General features: G+C 39.6%; 1 protein-coding gene across 1 annotated transcript in view; it reads left to right on the top strand.

Annotated features, from left to right (window-relative positions):
• Positions 1-23,750, top strand: part of LOC126095553 (probable cytochrome P450 301a1, mitochondrial) — an 86,386-nt gene extending 62,636 nt beyond the window's left edge. Inside the window, exons 7-10 of the mRNA XM_049910331.1 lie at positions 6,238-6,407; positions 14,683-14,761; positions 17,617-17,829; positions 23,515-23,750. Of these exons, the coding sequence (XP_049766288.1) occupies positions 6,238-6,407; positions 14,683-14,761; positions 17,617-17,829; positions 23,515-23,622 (570 nt within the window). The 3' untranslated portion in view covers positions 23,623-23,750. The remainder of the gene's footprint in view (positions 1-6,237; positions 6,408-14,682; positions 14,762-17,616; positions 17,830-23,514) is intronic.
• The last annotated feature ends 243 nt before the right edge of the window (positions 23,751-23,993 follow it).

Raw genomic sequence — 23,993 nt, 5'->3', positions numbered from 1 at the left:
ATTGTGATCCGACTCTATGTCTGATCCTGAGCATGCCTTACAATCCAGTATCTGATTGCTGAATGTCTACTTGACCATGATGTAATCTAACTGAAATCTTCCCATATCTCCCAGCCTTCTCTTGCAATTCTTGAACAGATTATTCACTATTACTAGCTGAAATTTATTGCAGAACTCAATTAATCTTTCTCCTCTCTCATACCTAGTACAAACCCCATGTTCTCCGGTAACCTTTTCTTCTGCCCTTCCCCTACAACCACTTTTGAGTCCCCTATGACCATTAGATTTTCATCTCCCCCCCCCCCCCCCCCCCCCGCTTTCCCCCTAATCCTTTCAGATTACGCTGATACAATAGCTCCCTACTTAGCAATCATATACAACTGCTCGCTCACCGATAGATCTGTACCTATAGATTGGAAAATTTCACAGGTCGCACCAGTGTTTAAGAAGGGTAGTAGGAGTAATCCATCGAACTACAGACCTATATCATTGACGTAGGTTTGCAGTAGGGTTTTGGAGCATATATTGTATTCAAACATTATGAATCACCTTGAAGGGAACAATCTATTGATACATAATCAGCATGGTTTCAGAAAACATCGTTCTTGTGCAACGCAGCTAGCTCTTTATTCGCACGAAGTACAGGCCGCTATCGACAGGGGATCTCAAGTTGATTCCGTATATCTAGATTTCCGGAAAGCTTTTGACACTGTTCCTCACAAGTGACTTCTAATTAGCTGCAGGCCTATGGAGTATCATCTCAGTTGTGCAACTGGATTCATGATTTCCTGTCAGGAAGGTCGCAGTTCATAGTAATAGACAGCAAATCATCGAGTAAAACTGAAGTGATATCAGGTGTTCCCCAGGGAAGCGTCCTGGGACCTCTGCTGTTCCTGATCTATATAAATGACCTGGATGACAATCTGAGCAGTTCTCTTAGGTTGTTCGCAGATGATGCTGTAATTTACCGTCTAGCAAGGTCATCCGAAGACCAGTATCAGTTGCAAAGCGATTTAGAAAAGATTGCTGGGTGGTGTGGCAGGTGGCAGTTGACGCTAAATAACAAAAAGTGTGAGGTGATCCACATGAGGTCCAAAAGAAATCCGTTGGATTACTTGATAAATAGTACAATTCTCAAGGCTGTCAATTCAACTAAGTACCTTGGTGTTAAAATTACGAACAACTTCAGTTGGAAAGACCACATAGATAATATTGTGGTGAAGGCGAGCCAAAGGTTGCATTTCATTGGCAGGACACTTAGAAGATGCAACAAGTCCACTAAAGAGACAGCTTACACTACACTCATTTGTCCTCTGTTAGAATATTGCTGCGCAGTGTGGGATCCTTACCGGGTGGGATTGACGGAGGACATCAAAAGGGTGCAAGAAAGGGCAGCTTGTTTTGTATTATCATGTAATAGGGGAGAGAGTGTGGCAGATATGATACGCAAGTTGGGATGGAAGTCATTAAAGCAAAGACGTTTTTCGTTGCGGCGAGATCTATTTACGAAATTTCAGCCACTAACTTTCTCTTCTGAATGCGAAAATATTTTGTTGAGCCCAACCTACATAGGTAGGAATGATCATCAAAATAAAATAAGAGAAATCAGAGCTCGAACAGAAATGTTTAGGTGTTCATTTTTTCCATGCGCTGTTCGGGAGTGGAATGGTAGAGAGATAGTATGATTGTGGTTCAATGAACCCTCTGCCAAGCACTTAAATGTGAATTGCAGAGTGATCATGCAGATGTAGATGTAGACATATTGTATTACTTGTTCTATATCCTCACATAATTTCTCTATCTCTTCATCTTCAACTTGTGATTGGTATGCATACCTGAACTATTGTTGTTGGTGTTGGTTTGCTGTATATTCTGATGAGAACAACCCTATCATTGAACTGTTCACAGTAACTCACTTTCTGTCCTATCTTCCTATTTATAATGAATCCTACTCCCATTTTACCATTTTCTACTGCTGTTGATATTAATCTATACTCACCTGACCAGAAATCATTGTCTTATCTCTATTTCACTTCACTAACCCACATTATATCTAGCCTGTGCCTTAGAATTTCCCATTTCAGATTTTATAGCTTCCATACTGTGTTCAGATGTCTGACATTTGAACCCCTGATTCACAGAACATTATTGTTTCATTGATTATTCAATCTTTTTCTCGTGGTCACCTCCCCCTTGTCAGTTCCCTCACTCAGATATGAAAGGAAGCCTAGTCTGGAACCTTTTTTCAATGGAGAGATCATCACAATATTTCTGAATTACAGGCCTTATGTCCTGTGGATACACATTATGTGTTTTTAATGCAGTGTTTTCCATTGCCTTCTGCATCCTCATGTCATTGATAATTGGCTAATTCTTCAGCCTTTAGGGGTAGTTTTCTTCCCCAAGGGCAAGAGAGTGGTTGAATCTCCATCTTCTCATCCTATGTCTTTGACAAGGCCATTGGCTGAATGAGAGTAACTTCTTATGCTGGAAGTCTTTGACTGCCATTGCTGATGATTTTTATTTGAAATTTCAGTGAGGTGAAGTTCAAACCTAGGACTAAGGATATTTTGAATACCATCGCAGACACTACCTCTAGACCATTGGTCTCCCCTAACTGCATATATTACCTTCTAAAAAGTTTTAATATGATATGGAAACTTCAAGCAGGATGTAAATGATTTAAGAGTATGTAATCTTACCCTTCCATGCATTGCTATTAAATTTTTCATAGTGTCTTCATTATTTTCGAATGCTTCGAGAGATGTAAGATAAACAAAAGAAAAACTTTTTACTTATATTCATTTTCTCTTCTTGTTGGTTCCAAGTCTTGCATCTAGGGGTACATTCTTGTGGCTGAAACTTTGATTTAACATTGTGAGTTCCTGATTAAATAACTGATGAAGATTTTCCTGTATATTTCTTTTATTTTATCCCATTCTTCAATATCACACTGACTTCCTTATCTCCATTTTCATACAACTATCAGTTGCGTTGTTGTAGCCAAAACTAAAAAAAAAAAACATGCATTTCTGTCAGAGACATGCCCACTACTACTAACATTCTGCCGTGCTCAGAATATTCCAAAGAGTTTACAAAGCAACAGTGTTCACAAACTTTCTCGACAAAAGAAGAATCTTCACTAAAATATATCACTATTTTGTAAATGAGTCCAGAAATAAATTTAATAATTAGCATTAGATTGCATAAATAATGATGTGGATTTTAATTATGCCAGAAATTTCATAATTTTAAAATATTTGTAAGAGAAGAATAATTTTATTGACACAGAGTGTAACAAATTAATTTCTTTTTATACATTTTAGTCTGAAATTTAATACATCATATACAAAATAAAATGAATTTCTTTCAATGAAATGGCTAAGAGTAATCACCTATACCAGATTCAGGATTAATCCTGGTATTGGCTACTTCTATTAAAAAAAGGTTATATTAGAAATGGGTGTCCCATTACAAGTACCATGGGCATACACAGAAGTTTATCAAAGAGGAGGACATAACTGATTCAGCAGGTCTTCAGAACAAGTCATGCTTCATGAACTGAAGGACATAACATATTGCATCTGAAATGATTGATAGATTCACTTTTGATACTTAAATATTGAGCAAATTTCAACAAAATAGGGTAAATAGAACTTCATATATCATTAATATGAATATGAGTGCTTCCTGTTGAGAAGGTCTGGTTGGACATTAACAAAAACTGTCATATTAACACGTCTCAAAGTGGAGAAACAGGGAACCTTTAAATAATGCTTATTCAGCTTTGATGCCATCTGTAACAGTTTGTTCCCTTACATTACCACATTCCTGGATGTATATCATTACTTTCACATTATCTATTTTTTAATACTGACTGCTCAATTAACATTCAGCAAAATGAATTTTAAAAGCTACGTGAAATATAATTCAGGGTTAGTATACGACTACATGAAGGTAGAGACTGTCTGAAAGCCATCCTAAAATTTGCTAGTACAATTGACTTTTGACACCCTTGGATTGAACCAAGGTACTCCTTGTCTCCCTACTTCATCACATTGTTGATCAGCCATACCAGCACAGCTCAATTGCCAGACTCATAGGTCTATGACTGTATTTGTATTGTACTGCACTACATGGAGTATGATTAGCTCTCAACTCCTGAAGAAGACTTATTTGAAGTTTTACACTTTTTCCTCTCTTCTAGCAGAGACAATGGTATTGGGTATTTGAGTTTGTAGAATAAGTAAGGATGTATACTCCTACAGTATAGGATGTTCCTGTTGTTCAGAGTGTACTGAAATTGCTCTGTCCTGTAAAACTGAAAGTATAATCACAAACCATCATCAGTCTTCTTTGACAGACAAAACAGTTCCTTTGTGCAGCTTGATATGGGCAAGAGAGAGATGACTGGGGACTATGTTTCCATACTGTTCCATTACTCACCTTAACTGTAGAACGATGCAGAATCTGCCACCACTACAAAAAGAAAAAAAAAGAGAGAGAGAAAGGTAAAGCTATTTTCATTGCATACAGAATTGTTAGATCTGCAGTTCAGTAGATTTGCAGTCAGTCATTGTTATAAGTGGATGAGAATTATGTTATGAATGAAAAGTCTGTATCTCCACACCCCAGGTGGGGGCAAATGAAATGCCCACTCTTTCCTGCCGCCCCCCCCCCCCCTTCCTTTGCAGATGCCTGTGGGAATATGGGAGTAAAAGAAATTACTTATCAAGTAGTGGAAGCATTGAGTTGTTAACTGGCATACTGGGGTGCAAATACAAACAGCTACATTGTTCCTGTACAGGTGTGTGTGTGTGTGTGTGTGTGTGTGTGTGTGTGTGTGTGTGTGTGTGTGTGTGGTAATGATGCTGATAGGCTGTCCAAATATAGTAATTTTATCACTTTAGATGAAAAACTGTGTAAGGAGATCTGTGAGTGTACTAGCACTTAATGGCAAAACATTCAGGTTGATCACCAAAATAATTTCATTTAAAATTCATTTTGGGAGAATCCCATACTCAGATTTTTGGCATGAAACAATGGTACAAGTAATATATCAAAAGGAATACACTATCGCTATGCAATATACCTGAGAAACATACATATTAAAACCAATACAGTGCATCTGTTCACTTTTCCTACTACATTCTGTAAAACCATCAAGTGTTTAACTGCTGTAGGCAGTTCGACTTTGCATATCAAAGCTACTGCCAGGTTCCCCCCCCCCCCCAAACTCCTTTCTCACCCCCCTCTCCCAAACTCCTCCCTCACCCCCCCCCCCCCCCCCACCACCTCAGTTCCACTTCTTTCTGCATCTGGTGTAATCACATAGGCAAATATGACATCGTTTTCCAGAGGATTTGCATATCTGAGGTGGGATGTGGATACTGGTGTGGATGTGGGAAAGTGCCTAAAAACCACACACAGGCTGGCCAGCAGATGGGCCACCACCATTAATGTATGAGGTGGATCTGATTCCAGGCTGTCACATCATCCTGTGTTCTAGAAGAAGGTACTTTAATGGGCTCTGTTACCTGGGCAGATGTATATATTAGTGTCACTAATTCCATGTGTTGTAGAACTGCTTACCTTCTGCAGTGCTGAACTGGTCACTTGGGCACTGATTCTGTTATAGAATGGACTATAAAGAGACAAGATACTGTGTATCATTTTTATAGGTATTTTAGGTGGTTAAAACTTTTAAAATAATGTGTAAAATATAGGTTCATATAGTCTGCTTCTAAGATATTCAAGAAAAGTGAATAGAAATATACAGAGGAAAGTTAAGTGAAATTCTTTAGCAGAAAAATAAGGTTGGTTGATCATGGGACTATAAAAGGATGAGTCAGTCACTGTCATTCATTTTTACATTTCTTGTATGAGGAGCCTATTCCAGTTTTTGTAAGTATTATTGCATTTTTCCTCTTGATGTACTTCTTGTCTTTCAAACTTTGTCATTATTCCATTCTTTCACTTATTTTATTCTTTCAAGTTTTTGAGTAACTTAGCTGTTCTCTCAGGATCCGTTCTTATGGCTATTTTGTTCAGAATGACAGTAATTCTTGTTTCAAGAGCCAAATGTTTAATGTTTATGTGATTGTTTTGCTGCTGAATCATTTCACTGTCTGTATTTCAAAAATAGCATAGCAGTTTAAAAGCTTTGTTTAAAGTAATTTTAAAATTGTCTATGTTCCTCTGTTAGAGTTATGTAGTGAACTGTTTTTATATTTACAGATTTCTATGGCTGTATGCTCCATTCTATACCAGCTGGCAACACGTCCTGCTGAACAAGAAAAAATACATCAAGAACTGTTGAATTTACTGCCATCTGCTGAGACACATATAACCTCCAGCCACCTAGACCAAATGCATTACTTGCGTGCTTTTATAAAGGAAGTGTTCAGGTATGTACTCTTCAGTCATATAATAATGATAAACAGTAATATCTTTCATAAGAACTATTTGATTCAAATTAAATGAACAATGCAAAGGAAAATTTAGTAAGTATCTTTAGAAAAAAACTGAAATTCAGTTATCATTGCTTGCAGCAGTGTAGTGCAATATTTTCTCAACCAGTTTCAGAGGTCACATCAGTTACAGGTGCTATACGAGTACAAGACAGTGCATCAAAAGCTGCTGAAGTGATGATTCTGTTTCAGTAATTCCAGGTTACTCTGATATGATACTGGAAATATGGCAGCCTTAAACAGGGTCACTGACAATTGTGTAAAGGGTTTGCAAGTCAGCCACAAACATACCAAATAAATATCAGTGTTCTGAATAATCCTCCAAAGAACCATGAACCTTCCCAAAGTGGAGTAGTTTTTCCTACTTCAATTGTGTAGGTAGTCATATAGAAGGACCAACTACAAAAGAGGAATATCTGTGGAGCAGCCAGACAATCACATCATCCCTGAAGGGAACAGCAGCATTTTCAGTAGTTGCAGGGACAACTGCCAATATGGCTGACAATAACATTAGTGACCGAGCGAGGTGGCGCAGTGGTTAGCACACTGGACTCACATTCAGGAGGATGACGGTTCAATCCCGCGTCCGGCCATCGTGATTTAGGTTTTCCGTGATTTTCCTAAATCATTCCAGGCAAATGCCGGGATGCTTCCCTTGAAAGGGCACAGCCGACTTCCTTCCCCACTCTTCCCTAATCTGATGAGACCGATGACCTCGCTGTTTGGTCTCTTCCCCCAAACAACCCAACCCAACATTAGTGAACATGACCTTGCTATGTTGAGACTGTGAACTGCTGGAAGCAGAGAAAGCTGTAACCATTATATTACCCGAGGGCATGCAGTGCCATTGTAAGATCTGCTTCAGATCAGTCTTTGGACTGAAGACTGCACAACAGTGCTATGGATGAATATGAAACTGGTAGTACTATTCTACCTGTGCATAACGAAAGACATTGGTGAGCATGAACTATAATAAGTCCAAGTGTCAGTTCTTATATCTTGCAATATTTCACATAACCATCAGAAAAATCTGATATCAACGTACACTCAAAACAAAAGAAGGCAGTAAGATGTCTAGCAAATCCCAAAGACTGCAAAGTGGAAAGTGTATATCATACAACCATTGCATGCTAAGGTAAGTTCATGACAACAAGGAGTTTGCAGTTTGGTGAGGTGTAATGCAAATTAAATAGTACTGTATGTTAAAATTGTGTTTTCTGGGATCCTGTAAATTCCTGCATACATGTGGACAAGGAAATGATGTAACAGGGATTAGAAAGTGTGTGTGTGTGTGTGTGTGTGTGTGTGTGAGAGAGAGAGAGAGAGAGAGAGAGTGAGAGTGTGTGTGTGTGTGTGTACGTGTGCTCGTACGCGTGTGTGCATGTGCATGCGTGTGAGTGGGTGGTTGGGTGTTGCTGTGGGAGGGGGAGGGGGATATGTGTCTCTTTAAAAGTGCCACATCTTGTCAACACATTTCTGCAGTTTATTGGGACAACACTGATGCAAAATAATTTTGTCACTGGGCTCTGAGTTGTAGATGAACACTTGTGGAAATTATATATATTGATGGTGGTTATAATAGTGAACATTAAAGTCCAAGTTCCAGTATAGCATTTGGATTCTAAATCCAGAGCACAGACAAATCAACATTGAACATCAGGTCCACCACAACATAGCATTTCCTAGCTGTGGAGTAGAACATCACACAATGAGAACTGGCTTATAGATGTCAGTAGTGGCATTAAATAAGGCACCATAGTTAATGGAACTGGTGGTTGGGGTCATTGTACATTCTGGGCAGCCATTTGCTGAATGTTATGAGTGGCCAATCACTGTGGTTTGAAGCATGTGTGTGTGAAGGAGGCCTGCAATGCTAGCAGCAGGCTGCGCACAAAGAAGTGCAGCCAACAAGGAATTTTTATCTGTGCAAAATAGTGGGCCACTGTTCAGTGCAGAGATTTAATAGTGGTGGATACTGCACCCCTTCCGACTTGGCGAACAGGAAAGCATCTGCTGTGAATGAAGACCACATTCATGGGATCCTCCTCCAAGACCTCAGCATCTTTGCTGACTTGGGGCACAGGAGTATATGGACGAGAACATCCTGGCCAGAGGCAAAGATTGGATGGTGTGGACTCTGGCAACAGAGCAGGTGGAGCAGGAGAAGCCAGCAGCATGTCTTCACCTTCATCCGGAATTACTCGTGGTTGGTGATTGGGCTACATCTCATAGTCCAGCAAAGGCAGCCTCTGGGGCTGTATGAAATCTAGGGTAAGTCGCTCTTGTTGGGGTACGGTGTTGGTTAGCTGGCTGTGGGGCAAAAGGCATGTATAAGCCTGGAAGCTGCACCGTAAAAACCTTTTGTTCCCAGTGCTGAACGATTTTTCCCAGAATCCAGGCTGGTTGCTGACCAAAGCCTTTCGTCCATGCCAAGGTGTTGGGGTGGAACTTGAAAGCAGGCAGTGATGGTGCTGGCTGTGGCGTTGGAATGAGTAGGCTCAAGAGGGTTCAAGGTAGCCATCCTCAGAGAAGTTCCACATACCTTTTGTCTCCCATGAGTGTGGACCTGTAACTGCCCCAAAAATGAAGTTAGTGATGCATTGGTGGAGTGATCCTGGAGATATCTTTTCATCTGAGTTTTGAAAGTAAAAATTCAATTATTGATTTCATCGAGCACAAACAACTTAAGTGGTATGGACACATCAGACGAATGGAACAGGAAAGGCTACCAAAATGCATAATCGACTGGGTACCAATTGGAAGAAGAAAAAGGGGACGACCATCTGATACATGGAAACAGGGAGTTCAGTCAGCAATGAGGAAGAACAACATTCCTGAAGCTTTATGGACAAATAGAGAAGAGTGGAGAACAATAATTAGTGACTTACTGTAATCTAGAATAGGTGCTGGAAAAATGTACTCACATTGTAAATCCAGAATAATAATAATAAGTTTTGAAAGTGTGGACTATTCTCTCAGCTTCTCCATTAGGTTGTGGATGGAAGGGGGGGGGGGGGGGTGTTGGAATGTGGCAAGGTAGAAAAATTTACCTGTGTGAATATATCAGGTTCATTTTGCATGATATTCTATTTGTCCAAAAGGTAGGTCAAATAGGTACTATTCAGTAACTACCATGGTATGTAGAGCTAACAGCTCTTCACTTGTACCCTGTAGAGACCTTACAGGGTAATGACAAAGTACACTGAAAGTAGCACAAAAACTGTCAAAACATTGTTTGCAGCTGTCACTCTCTGCATACTGACAGCTACAATTTGATCATCGGTCTGATATCAATAACATTGTTTAGTTACTGAAAACATTCATTTTGAGCATGAATGTTAGCTATATTTCATGTTGTTTGAAAGAAATTGACTATCAGAGACTCTGTATACTTATATTTTTTTAGCATTGGCTAAAATGTACAAGTAAGAAGGTAGGTACATGCTGTGTTCTGCACATACAGAAGTGGAGAATACTTTTCAGCATTAGCGTTGTGCTCTTTGTCTCCATCCTGTGCCATTACTTGCCCTCCTAACTGGCAATACTGCAGTAACTACAACATTAGGACACTGATTTTGTCCCTAGAAAAATTTATGTGCCTCAGAAAACTGCTTCTGCTGCTGTTGCACAACACATAATGTGTGACACGACACCTAAACTAACATGAAAATCAGTGGTAATCATTTTACGTGCATGCACACACACACACACACACACACACACACACACACACACACACACACACACACACACACACACACACACACTCTCTACAGACAGGAATGCAGAATGATGCTATTAGCTGGAGTATCACATGGTACCCACACTACTGTGCATCACCCCACCATCCACCACCTTATGTGCACAACACTCTAGTATACTTTATGCAGTTGAGTGACCTTGCTAAAAACTCTCATTTTCACCTTCTAGACAGCTGAACACACATGCATGTACAATACTGCTTGGCATGCACTGTTCCTTGAACCTGGATCATCAGTAGTTTGTCTCCTTTTCCTATAACTACTTTAGGTTGCCTCTCATACAGACAGGATAATTTTTCATAGAATCACTCCTTTAGTATTTGGGAGTAGGTTCCAGCAACAGTTTTCAACAACTGAACATGTATACTGGTCTCTCAGTGCAATTGTGTAATGCTCATCACCCAACTTCACTCATAGCTCTCTCCTGACATTTCTTTATTCCCTTTTCTCATTTTCTCTGTACTTCTTTTTGCCTTTTTGAACATTTCTCAGATGACCCTTCTTTTTTTCCTTTTCCTAATCTTTTTACTACTATTAGCATTTTACATTTTTTGCTTGGACATTTATTAACAAATGTACTCTCTCAATACTTTTCAATTTTGTGTGTGTGTGTGTGTGTGTGTGTGTGTAGTATGTCAGTACTGTGTCTAACACGCTTCATTTGCTTTCAAAGAGTGGGGAGGTAAAATCCTTGTTTAGGCATTCTGATTGAGGGCACAATTTATTTAGTTGACGATCCTTACCCAAATAAGCATTCCTAATGATCTCCATGGTAACAGTCACTGTAAAGCAGCTTCTGAAGAAACAGAGGTTACTCTATAATGGGTGTTAAACAAAGTGTTGGGCTATGGGTAGAGAGGTGCTGAATGAAATGCATTTGGCTGTCAAGGGAACAGTGCATGATGCTTTCAATGACTGCTGTAGCAGGATATTACCAAATGATATTTCACAAAACCCAAAGAAATTCTGCTTGTATGTGAAGGCTGTAAGTGGCACCAAAATTAGTGTCCAGTCCCTAGCAAATGGGACAGGAACTGAAATTGAGGGAGGGTAGCAAAGCAAAAGTGGAAGTGCTTAACTCAATTTTAATAAATATTCCTTCACAAAGGAAAACACAGGAGAACTGCTGCAATTTAATTCTTGTACCACTGAAAAGGTGAATGAAATAAGTCTTAGTATCAGTGGCATTGAGAAACAACTGAAATCATTGAAACTGAACAAAGCTACTGGGCCTGATGCAATCCCTGTCAGATTCTATACTGAATTTTTATTTGAGGTAGCCCATCTTCTAACTGTTCTGACTGTGTCCAGTTCTTGGAAAGAAAGCACATGTCACACCCATATACAAGAAGGATAGCAGAAGTGATCCACAAAACTACTGTGCAATATCCTTGACATTGATTTGTTGTTGAATCTTATTCTATTTTGAGTTCAAGTATAATGAGGTACCTTGAACAGAAGGACCTCCTCACTGGCAACCAGTAATGATTCCGAAAACAGAGATCATGTGAAACCCAACTCTCACTTTTCTCACATGACATACTGTAAGCTTTGAAACAAAGCAATCAAGTAGAGGCAGTATTTCTTGATTTCCAAAAAAACATTTTACTCAGTATAACACCTGGGATTGTTGTCAAAAATATGGTCACATGGGGGATCAAGTGAAAATTGTGACTGTATTGAGGACTTTTTGGTAGGGAGGATGGTGCATGTTGGGACCCTTGCTATTCATGTTGTATATTGATGATCTTGCAGACATTATCAATAGTAACATCAGGATTTTCACAGATGATGCAACTATCTCTAATAAAGCACTATCTGAAAGATGCTCAAGAAAAAATATTCAGTCAAATCTTGATAAGATTTCAAAAGTGGTGCAAGGACTGGCAACTTGCTTTAAATGTTCAAAATGTAGAATTGTGCACTTCAAAAAACATAACCCCCTAAGGCTACAATATGAACCAGTCACTGTTGGAATCTGCCAACTCATACAAACACCTGGGTGTAACAATTGGTAGGGATATGAATCGAATGATCAGTTGCGAGTAAAGCAGGTGGTAGACTTTGGTTTATTGGTTGAATATTGGGGAACTGCAATCAATCTACAAAGGAGATTGCTTACAAATAACTCATGTGACTGGTTCTAGAATATTGTGCAAGTGTTGGGAGTGTACCAAAAAGGATTAACAGGAAATATTGAACATATACAGAGAAGGGCATCACAAATAATCACAGGTCTGTCTAATCCATGAGAGAGTGTCACAGAGATATTGAAGAAACTGAACAGGAAGACTTTTGAAGATAGACATAAACTATCCTGAGAAAGTCTATTAACAAAGTTTCAAGAAGTAGCTTTAAATGATGACTCTAAGAATATACTACAGTCCCCTACGTATCATGCACATAGGGATCATGAGGATAGGATTAGAATAATTACTGCATGCACAGAGGCATTCATACAATCATTCTTCCCACGCTCCATATGTGGATGGAATGGGAAGAAACTCTAGTAACTGGTACGAGGAGACATATCCTCTGCCATGTTCATCACAGTGGTTTGCTGAGTACAGATGTAAATGTAGATTTAGATACCTGCGTTGAGAACACTTCAGACACTAACTTTTCTTCTTCTATAGCTAAATTTACTTCTGAGGTAATGGTTCACAGCAGCTCTTTATCAGTAGTCTGTAATTTTAGTTTCAACTCTTACAATCCAAATTTCCTGTCTTTTCTTACTTTTAGCCACTGTCAAGTGGCTTTTTTTTGCCGCTGAACAAGCCTAACATCTTGAGCTTTTGTGTGTGTGTGTGTGTGTGTGTGTGTGTGTGTGTGTGTGTGTTTCCTCTGTCTTCCTGTCACACCTTTTGCTGTTCCATCTGTCTCAGTAGCTGACAGTCAGCCTCCTTTCTTAGATATAATCTCTGATCAGGTTACTGTTCTTCATACATGTTTTTAATTTATGTTTGCAACTATTTATCTCATAACCAGATCCAGATCAAACATAATTATTTATGAACAATTTTTGAATATAATAAACAAACTGTAAAATCATGATGATGGCATCACTGCATAAATTTTCTGAAGGGATTTAGGGACTCACTAGAAAACTCAAATATGAATGAACAGTCACTGATTTTAAGTAACCTCATCAAAAACTGTTCACTTGGAAAATGAGATGTTAGTACAAAATATGCATAAATAGCACAAGGTAAAATTATAAAATTTAGTAACTTCAAGTTATATAGACAAATCAAGTGTAAAAATAAAGCTAGGAAAAGAGGAATAAGAAAGTTATAGGGAACAAGGCAAAGTATGGGATGAAAATAATGTATTAATGAACAGAAGTAAAGAATCTGAGCAACAGGAAAATTGTTACTGAATGTATACCTTGAAATATCTTCAATAATTATAAATTAATTACAGACAATATAGCCACACAAAATACGATAAAAAATTGCAACTGGTGAGCAATACAGAATTGTCATAAAAAGGTAGAACTTCTTAAGTGAATCCAAAACTCTTATCACAACAAACTTTTGAGATACATGTTAACACTGTACTATTGTCCTGCTACTACTCAAGCCTGTGAATTCAGAAATATTTTTTCTGGGGTACAAAGTTGTTGATCTATATTAAGGTCTAACAAAACAATCTCAGTCAAAATAATGAGTTTTTTGTGTCCTTGGAAGTTAAAATGTGTCTGTTGCCCTTCACAGTGTATGCCAAGGGACAAAGATGATGACACCAAGATGGCATTCACATCACACAGTAGTAGCTAACACTCATAAACATGAAAAAGCTTATAGCAACACTGACATTGTTTGAGTCATCAGTCACCTCTTCATCCCAGAGTACCACTTGCAACCTATGTCCTCAATTATTTTCTGAATGTAAAAAAATGGTTCAAATGGTTCTGAGCACTATGGGACTTAACATCTGAGAGTAGATTGAGCTAAAAAGACTGTGTAGAAGACATAATGCAAGTTTGAGAAACATTGAGAGATCAGAGATGTGAATTTTTAACTGGAAACTGAAATCAGCTGTCAGATAAATTAAAGTCAAAATCATGGATCACACATGCACACACACATACATGCACAACTAAACTTAAACACTATTCATATGTAATGCTGCTACTTTTGTAGATGCACGATTAATGAATATTTCAGGATGTACTCAGCTGTTGTCATTCTAATTGTGTACCTCTAGCTACTGTTTAGGCTGTACACTTTTGTCTACAAAAAGTGTCACTGCTGTATCTATCTGCTCTATTACTGTAGGCTTTGTATTTTTCCTACCATTAGTTCAGTGTTCAGCTTTTCCTGATTTAAAATTATTTTAATCATTATATATTTTTACCAATAGTGATGTATCAGTGCATCTATGGCTCATTCTTTTTTCTTTGTTATTTGCATTACTCATCTAGTAATTTCATTCTGATATCTTTCTAGGATGTACTCAACAGTGATTGGTAATGGAAGGACACTCCAGCAGGACACAGTCATTGGTGGTTATCACATACCAAAAGGGGTAAAATGCAATGAAACCTCTGTTCATAATAATAATAATAATATAACTGATCTCTGCAGCTATGTATTTTAAAAATTTTGTTAACAATTTCTCTAATAAAGAAGTGAGTGTAGGAGAACATCCTTGGTGTGACAAAAAGTGACATCAATTGTATGAAAAGTATAGATTCTTGCTCATCATATACATGAGATACAGAGTCAGAGACATGCACACATGCAGGCTTTTAGCCAAAATGCCTAATATAACAAGCACACAATCATGAAAGCACATCTCTCACTGTCTCTGGCCAATGTGGATGGACTGTGAGCAACTGCAGCCGATGTGATAGGGTAAAGAGGAGGCTGGGCTGTGGTGGGGATGAGGAGAGACCTTATAATCCTACCTACCAACAAAGGATCCACCACAGGGATTGCTTGGTGGAAGGACTCCACCAGCTGTCACATTCATCCACCTACAAACCCTGCCACAGTGACCTCATTCCAGACATACAACAGGATCTCCAGTCGCTCCTCAAATCCTTAAGACCATCTCAGAACCCCTCCCCTATCTCTTCCCTCACCAATATAACTCTCCACACTCTCACCTTCTACATGCTTCCTACAGTCCATAAAACAAATCACTCAGGATGTCCCATTGCAGACAATTAGTGCGCCCCCACCTAGAGAATCTCTTCAGTCATGTACCATCACCTGCAGCCTGTTATCCTGCCTATATCAAAGACACCAACCATTTCTGCACTGACTCTCCATAGATTCCTTCCCACATGACACTGTGCTCATCACCACTGATGCCACCTCCCTCTACACTAACATCCCTAATACCCCTGGGCTTGCTGTGATTTGAACACTACCTATTCCAATGCCCAACTGATTCCAAATCTACAATCTCCTTCCTGGTCGCCATGATCATTTATATCCTAACCCACAATTACTCACCTTTGAAGGCATCACATACAAACAAATCCATGGACAGCAATGGGCACTGACATGGCACCATCCTATGCCATGAACCATCTAAAGGAACCATTCATAACCACTCAGAATATCAAACCTCACACATGGTTCAGATTCACTGACGATATCTTTGTTATCTGGACTGAGGATGAGGTCACCCTATCCACATTCCTTCAGAACCTCAACACCTTTTACCCCATTTGATTCCCTTGGTCCTCATCAACCTGACAAGCCAATAAGCCAAGCCGGCTGAAGTGGCCGTGCGGTTAAAGGCGCTGCAGTCTGGAACCGCAAGACCGCTACGGTCGCAGGTTCGAATCCTGCCTCAGGCATGGATGTTTGTGATGTCCTTAGGTTAGTTAGGTTTAACTAGTTCTAAGTTCTAGGGGATTAATGACCTCAGCAGTTGAGTCCCATAGTGCTCAGAGCCATTTGAACCAATAAGCCAACTTCCTCTATGTTGAACTTCACCTCAAAGAAGGGTACATAAATACCTCCATCCATATCAAACCTACCAACCACCAATAATACCTCCACTTTGACAGCTGCCACCCATTCCATACCATGAAATTCCTTCCACATAACCTAGCCATCTGTGGTTGCTGCATCTGTAGTGACGAAAAGTCCCTCTCCAAATATACCAAGGGTCTCCCTGGGGCCTTCACAGACAACATTACAATCCAACTTTGTACAGAAGCAGATCTCCTGTGTCTTGTCTCTCCAGTCAGCTACCATCTCCCACAATGGCACAGTCTGGCCACAAATGAATACTCCTCTCATGACTCAGTACAACCCAGGACTGGAGCAAGTGAATCACATTCTACGCCAGCATTTTGACTATCTCTCATCATGCCCTGAAAAGGGGAGTATCCTATCCACTATCCTTCCCACTCCTCCGACAGTGTTATTCCATCGCTCATGGAACCTATGCAATACATATGTCCTTCTGTTGTAATAGACCTAGGGGTAAGAGCTTTATCGTACATACATTTTCTGACAATCACCTACTTCAATCTGGTCACTAGCATCACCAATCCCATCAAAGGCAGGGCTACCTGTGAAAGCAGTCATGTGATCTACAAACTAATTTGCAACCACTGGGCTGCATTCTGCATGGGTAGGACAACCAACAAGCTGTCTGTTGGCATGAATGGCCACTAACAAACTGTGGCCAATAGTCAGCTGGAGCATCCCGTTACTGAACAAACACAATGTGCTTTCACTTCAATGATTGCTTCAGAGCCCATATTACTTGAACACTCCCTACACCCTGAACAGCACAGGTGGTATCTCTTCCTGCAATACATCTTACATTTTTGCAAATCCCCCCCCCCCCCTGGCCACAATCTTTGCTAGAACTTGTCCTTCATCCACCTATCCACTTCCCTGCTCCCACTCTAGCACTGCACAGCCTTCTATTTCACCAACACATCCAATAGTCTCTCTTTTTTCCCTGTCCTCTACTTCTCTACTAAATGAACGTGGGAAACTTCCTAAAAATCTTCAGACCATCCATTGTACCAGACCAAAAATTAATAGTAGGGTGTGCAGATTAATTCCAAGGCTGCCTCACCTCCTTATATTGTAAGCTAGCATATTGTATGTTGAGTGCAGCAGGTCATATTTTTATGTTATATATTTTTTACTATTATCCTTGTTTTTATTGTTATTTCTCATTTAATAATTTCTTATTTTAATGTTTTATTTTTTTCATTCTTCTTTTTTATTTTAAGAACATATGGATATATTCTGATGTACTTTATTACATATTGTCATTTCAAAGAGGATGAAATGAATAAAAATTAGATAAAAAGAGATAATTATTTCATTAATGTGAAATTTATCAGTAATGGTTTTTACTTCTGTATTTACTATCTAACAGTTGGTGTCAAATATTTGCAGGTACAGCTTGTATTCCCGACAATAGTAACAGGAAGCATGGAGAAGTATGTAAAAAATGCAAAGCAGTTCTTACCAGAGAGATGGCTAAAAGCGCATGATGGTGGCTCAGGGCTGCATGTACACCCATTTGCTTCACTGCCATATGGCCATGGTCCACGGATGTGTCTGGGTCGCAGATTTGCTGATTTGGAAATGCAGATACTACTTGCCAAGGTAATGTGCTTCCAATTTAATGGTGTTGCCATATATTTGAAGAATATTCAGTTAGAAGATAAAGTCTTCTAGGTTGCTAGGTCACATGATTGACATTTGAGCCACTCTTCTCGGATTGTCTTCAGGATCTTCAGGCATCTCCAATTAGCTGAACACTGTGAAAGACCAGTGTAATGTTCACTTATAAGATGGAGTTTTCACTTTCTTGTTCTGAAGATGTGGAGTTATTGAGTAAAACTTATCTGACTACTATTAGTTGACCATTGTCATCGGATATGTAGTGATAACAGGCAGGGAAAGATAGGGGGAATGTTATCAAAATATTATTTTCATTCTAAAAACAAAGATGATGTGACTTACCAAACGAAAGCGCTGGCAGGTTGAGAGACACACAAACAAACACAAACATACACACAAAATTCAAGCTTTAGCAACCAACGGTTGCTTCATCAGGAAAAAGGGAAGAAGAGGGAAGGACGAAAGGATGTGGGTTTTAAGGGAGAGGGTAAGGAGCCATTCCAATCCCGGGAGCGGAAATACTTACCTTAGGAGGAAAAAAGGACAGGTATACACTCGCACACACACACATATCCATCCGCACATACACAGACACAAGCAGACATTTGTAAAGGCAAAGAGTTTGGGCAGAGATGTCAGTTGAGGCGGAAGTACAGATGCAAAGATGTTGAAAGACAAGTGAGGTATGAGCGGCAGCAACTTGAAATTAGCGGAGGTTGAGGCCTGGTGGATAATGAGAAGAGAGGATATACTGAAGGGCAAGTTCCCATCTCCAGAGTTCTGACAGGTTGGTGTTAGTGGGAAGCATCCAGATAACCCAGACGGTGTAACACTGTGCCAAGATGTGCTGACCGTGCACCAAGGCATGTTTAGCCACAGAGTGATCCTCATTACCAACAAACAATGTCTGCCTGTGTCCATTAATGCAAATGGACAGTTTGTTGCTGGTCATTCCCACATAGAAAGCTTCACAGTGTAGGCAGGTCAGTTGGTAAATCACGTGGGTGCTTTCACACGTGGCTCTGCCTTTGATTGTGTACACCTTCCGGGTTACAGGACTGGAGTAGGTGGTGGTGGGAGGGTGCATGGGACAGGTTTTACACCAGGGGCAGTTAAAAGGGTAGGAGCCAGAGGGTAGGGAAGGTGGTTTGGGGATTTCATAGGGATGAACTAAGAGGTTACGAAGGTTAGGTTGACAGCGGAAAGACACTCTTGGTGGAGTGGGGAGGATTTCATGAAGGATGGATCTCATTTCAGGGCAGGATTTGAGGAAGTCGTATCCCTGCCTTCGAAAGTGAAGAAGTTGTGGGTCAAGATGAAGCTGGCTAAGGTAATGAGGAAAGAGGTTTTAGGTAGGGTGGCAGGTGATCGGCGTGAAAGGAAGTGCTCCATCGCAGTGAGGCCCTGGACGTGAGGCCAGACAGACCAACAATTAAAGGGAACAGCCATGAGTACCAGGATATCCCCCTCATATGCCAACCTATTCATGGGTCGCTTAGAGGAAGCCTTCTTCGTTACCCAGGCCTGCCAACCCGAAGTTTGGTACAGATTTATTGATGACATCTTCATGATCTGGACTCACAGTGAAGAAGAACTCCAGAATTTCCTCTCCAACCTCAACTCCTTTGGTTCCATCAGATTCACCTGGTCCTACTCCAAATCCCATGCCACTTTTCTTGATGTTGACCTCCATCTGTCCAATGGCCAGCTTCACACATCTGTCCACATCAAACCCACCAACAAGTAACATTACCTCCATTATGACAGCTGCCACCCATTCCACATCAAACAGTCCCTTCCCTACAGCCTAGGTCTTTGTGGCAAATGAATCTGCTCCAGTCCGGAATCCCTGAGCCATTACACCAACAACCTGAAAACAGCTTTCGCATCCCGCAACTACCCTCCCGACCTGGTACCTCCTCATCCCCTCAAACCCAGAACCTCCCACAGAAGAACCCCAAAAGTGCCCCACTTGTGACAGTATACTTTCTGGGACTGGATCAGACTCTGAATGTGGCTCTCCAGCAGGGATATGACTTCCTCAAATCCTGCCTTGAAATGAGATCCATCCTTCATGAAATCCTCCCCACTCCACCAAGAGTGTCTTTCTGCCATCCACCTAACCTTCGTAACCTCTTAGTTCATCCCTATGAAATCCCCAAACCACCTTCCCTACCCTCTGGCTCCTACCCTTGTAACCGCTCCCAGTGTAAAACCTGTCCCATGCACCCTCCGACCACCACCTACTCCAGTTCTGTAACTCGGAAGGTGTACACGATCAAAGGCAGAGCCACGTGTGAAAGCACCCACGTGATTTAGCAACTGACCTGCCTACACTGTGACGCTTTCTATGTGGGAATGACCAGCAACAAACTGTCCATTCGCATGAATGGACACAGGCAGACAGTGTTTGTTGGTAATGAGGATCACCCTGTGGCTAAACATGCCTTGGTGCACGGCCAGCACATCTTGGCATAGTGTTACACTGTCCGGGTTATCTGGATACTTCCCACTAACACCAACCTTTCAGAACTCCAGAGATGATAACTTGCCCTTCAGTATATCCTCTCTTCTCAATATCCGCCAGGCCTCAACCTCCGCTAATTTCAAGTTGCTGCCGCTCATACCTCACCTGTCTTTCAACATCTTTGCCTCTGTACTTCCACCTCGACTGACATCTCTGCCCAAACTCTTTGCCATTACAAATGTCTGCTTGTGTCTGTGTATGTGCGGATGGATATGTGTGTGTGTGCGAGTGTATACCTGTCCTTTTTTCCTCTTAAGGTAAGTCTTTCTGCTCCCGGGATTGGAATGGCTCCTTACCCTCTCCCTTAAAACCCACATCCTTTCGTCTTTCCCTCTCCTTCCCTCTTTCCTGATGAAGCAACCGTTGGTTGTGGAAGCTTGAATTTTGTGTGTATGTTTGTGTTTGTTTGTGTGTCTATCAACCTGCCAGCACTTTCATTTGGTAAGTCACATCATCTTTGTTTTTAGATATATTTTTCCCACGTGGAATGTTTCCATCTATTATATTCATATCATTTTTTTCATTCTGTAGAGATGAGTTTCCTTCTTGTTGTTTGTATTCCTCATGTACTGTGGCTGGCTGTTTACTTCCTTGATGGTGGGGAACTACTAACTGGAATCCCATGGCCATCTTCTCTATTGAAATTGCTTCTGTTATTAGATATCTTATTTGGTTCCCAGACTTTCGTTCTAAAAATTGTCTTTTCTTTTGATATGCTCATTTTGGTCACAATTCTTGTGATGTTCCGCTACTGCAGAGTTCACCCTTTGTTTTATACATGTGTGATATTTGTTCCCATCAATCCATTATCTCAGTCCATTCTCTCATTGGCTTTCTGGTTTCACCTATACACACTTTGCCACAGCCACACACCATTTCATAGACTTCTGAGGTGTAGAGGTGATCAGGTATGTCTATTTTGTGGCAGAAAAAAGTCTTGCAGTTTGTTCTTTATTCCACAGTTAATACTATTTCAGTATCAGTTACAATAGCAACTTGGAATCACAGCAGCATTTCTTAAAGAAGGCACCAAAGGCCGGCATCTATGATGGTTTATCCATAGAGATGGCTTTCAAATGAAATAGTATTAACTACGTTAATAAGAAGAGTGAAGAACTACCTTCCCCTTCTGTAAGGTTACTGTTCATCTCTAGGTTACTGACCACATAAGCAAAATGATTCAGAAACACGAAATAAATACAACTCTTTTCTCCTATGTATCAGTTTTCAAGTGATTCAGCTCCATCCATAATATCACACAGACCCTGACTAGAAAACAATATGATTTTGATGTCTCACATGGAAAAAGTACTCCTGGCCTTGAGCACTTGTTTGTAATGAAGTTCTTCTTTTTATTGAGACATTTTTAAATGTTTTTTTCAATATCTCTTCAGTATTATTATGACATTTCTTAGTTGATTTCATGATATTTTTACATTGTTCATATGAGACTCAATTTTTAAAACCATTTTCGTAGCTCTTGGCCAACAACCCAAAGTGTTTTATTTGGTTGTGCAGTGAAAATTTTCTATTACTGCTATTCACTCTATCTGAATATAGTTGCCTAGAGAACTCTCTGTTGGCTTCTTTTTCCTGCTGCCACTGTTTGAATCATGCACCAAACATTGTATTTTACCAGTTGTTCTAACACATTGACACACAAAGTTGTGTTGTATGTATTTGCACAATTCTGGTATTGTTCAAGTAATGCCAAAGGGAGTGAAACTGCTTGAAATTGAAGCATTGGATCCCAGCAATTGGAACCAGTTCAGAGTTCCCAAAGAGACTTGTGAATTCATTGGACTTATAAATTTATCTCAGTACTTTTAGCAATTGACAAGAACAGCAATTCAGCAACTCAACTTTCTTAGTCTCCAGGCCTCCTATATGTCTTACAGGTGACTCTAGACAAAAGAAAATAGAATTATTTAAAAGCTGTCTTGTTCGCAAGTCGATGTTAACTTCTGACTGGCTTCAGCCTTTGAATTACGGACCATCATCAGAGTTTGCATTGTAATAACAAAATTAACAGTGCTATATTACATAGAGAAGCCAATGTTTTAAAAGTATACTCTAAAATGATGTATCATTACCCATCTGGATGACAGCGATAGCACCTGACCCGCTGTGGATGCTTCAGTCACTGTAAGTTATGCTGATGGCTAAGCAGCCACCAGTTATACAGGGTAGAGAGAGGGCACTCCAGAGTTTCAGGCATTGCTGTCACTGAGGAATAACTTACATATCATTTAAAGTTGTAAAAAACACTTTTTCTAGTGTTTTTCAAGACTTTAAATAACTGAATACTAATAGAAATAAGTCAATATCTATAATTTTTGTATTAATATGCTGCACATTTTTTCTAATGTTTTTAAGACTTTAAATAGGTGACTACTAATAGAAATAATCAGTATGTATAATTGTCATGTTAATATGCCATACTTTTGGTTTCATTACCTGAATAAATAGCAGTAGCTGTAGAACTAGTGATCTTATAGTGCTAATTATTTCATCCACATGAAGCTCTGGACCTCATACAGTAGATTGTCATGCATTTTATGAGGCTGGCTGTAAGATAGATTATGAATCATAAATGAATATAAACTCGTTTCATGATTAGTTAAATTTAAAAGATATGTATTTAAGAATGAAGACAGAGTAAAAGCTCAGATTTGAGAAGAAAATTTGTCATGTCCTTCTCAAAAGGACTATCCCTTTTTTTAGGGAAGACACAGAAAACTTAAATCCTCCAGGTTGGAAATTCACTGTATTGGTCACTGTAGTATGTTATTCAGTAAAACAGGAAATTACAAGATACAAGAAAGAAAGTGGAAGTAACAATGTATTTTACAAGCCCCTGCCCTCCATCAGCTTTTCACTCTGGTGAATGCATCAGCTTTTTCACCACTTATGTATGCTGGTTGCTTTTTATCTTTCCCTTTTCTCTTCATGAAGTTATTTTAAAAGCTATGATTCATTTTTCTCAATCCAGTTCTGAATTAGATACATGGTAAATGTTAATGTAGCACACAGATGCAATTTGTAATAACTGCTTAATTCTACAGCTTTATTCATTGCGTCATAGACAGAAACTAAATGGTAAGTTTTACTGAAATAAAAAACTACATTTTTGTCAACAGCTAATTCGATCATACAAACTGGAATATCATCATCAACCACTGGAATACAAAGTAACGTTCATGTACGCACCAGATGGACCTCTGAAATTCAAACTCAGTAAAAGGTGAGGAAGCTGAAGGAATCGAGTAATCAATACAACCTTTTCAAAACAAATTCTGGGAGCACATCTATTTTTACAGAACATGATGCTGAATACAGTCTAGTTAACCCTTACTGTTTATTTATTTTTGCTTTGTATGGGACTCTTCTGTATCCAGTTCCCATGAGTTTTAAATTCATGTATCCTGCTAATGATGTAATAAATATATGTTACCATAAAAGCAAGGAGTTAAAAGTATTAATATCTTAACACAATGTACCTGACATTATGATAATGGCAAAATGAAGAGAATTATTATAGCCACTGGATATATCTATTCATATACGCTGTGTGTTTTCCAGTGTTTCACATTACCTGGAAGCTCTAACTGGAACACTT

This window comes from Schistocerca cancellata, chromosome 8 (genome assembly GCF_023864275.1).
Source record: "Schistocerca cancellata isolate TAMUIC-IGC-003103 chromosome 8, iqSchCanc2.1, whole genome shotgun sequence".
In the NCBI taxonomy this organism is placed as follows: Eukaryota; Metazoa; Arthropoda; class Insecta; order Orthoptera; family Acrididae; genus Schistocerca; species Schistocerca cancellata.
The sequence above is the reverse complement of the archived record's forward strand: the minus strand, read 5'-3'. Positions and strand labels throughout refer to the sequence as shown.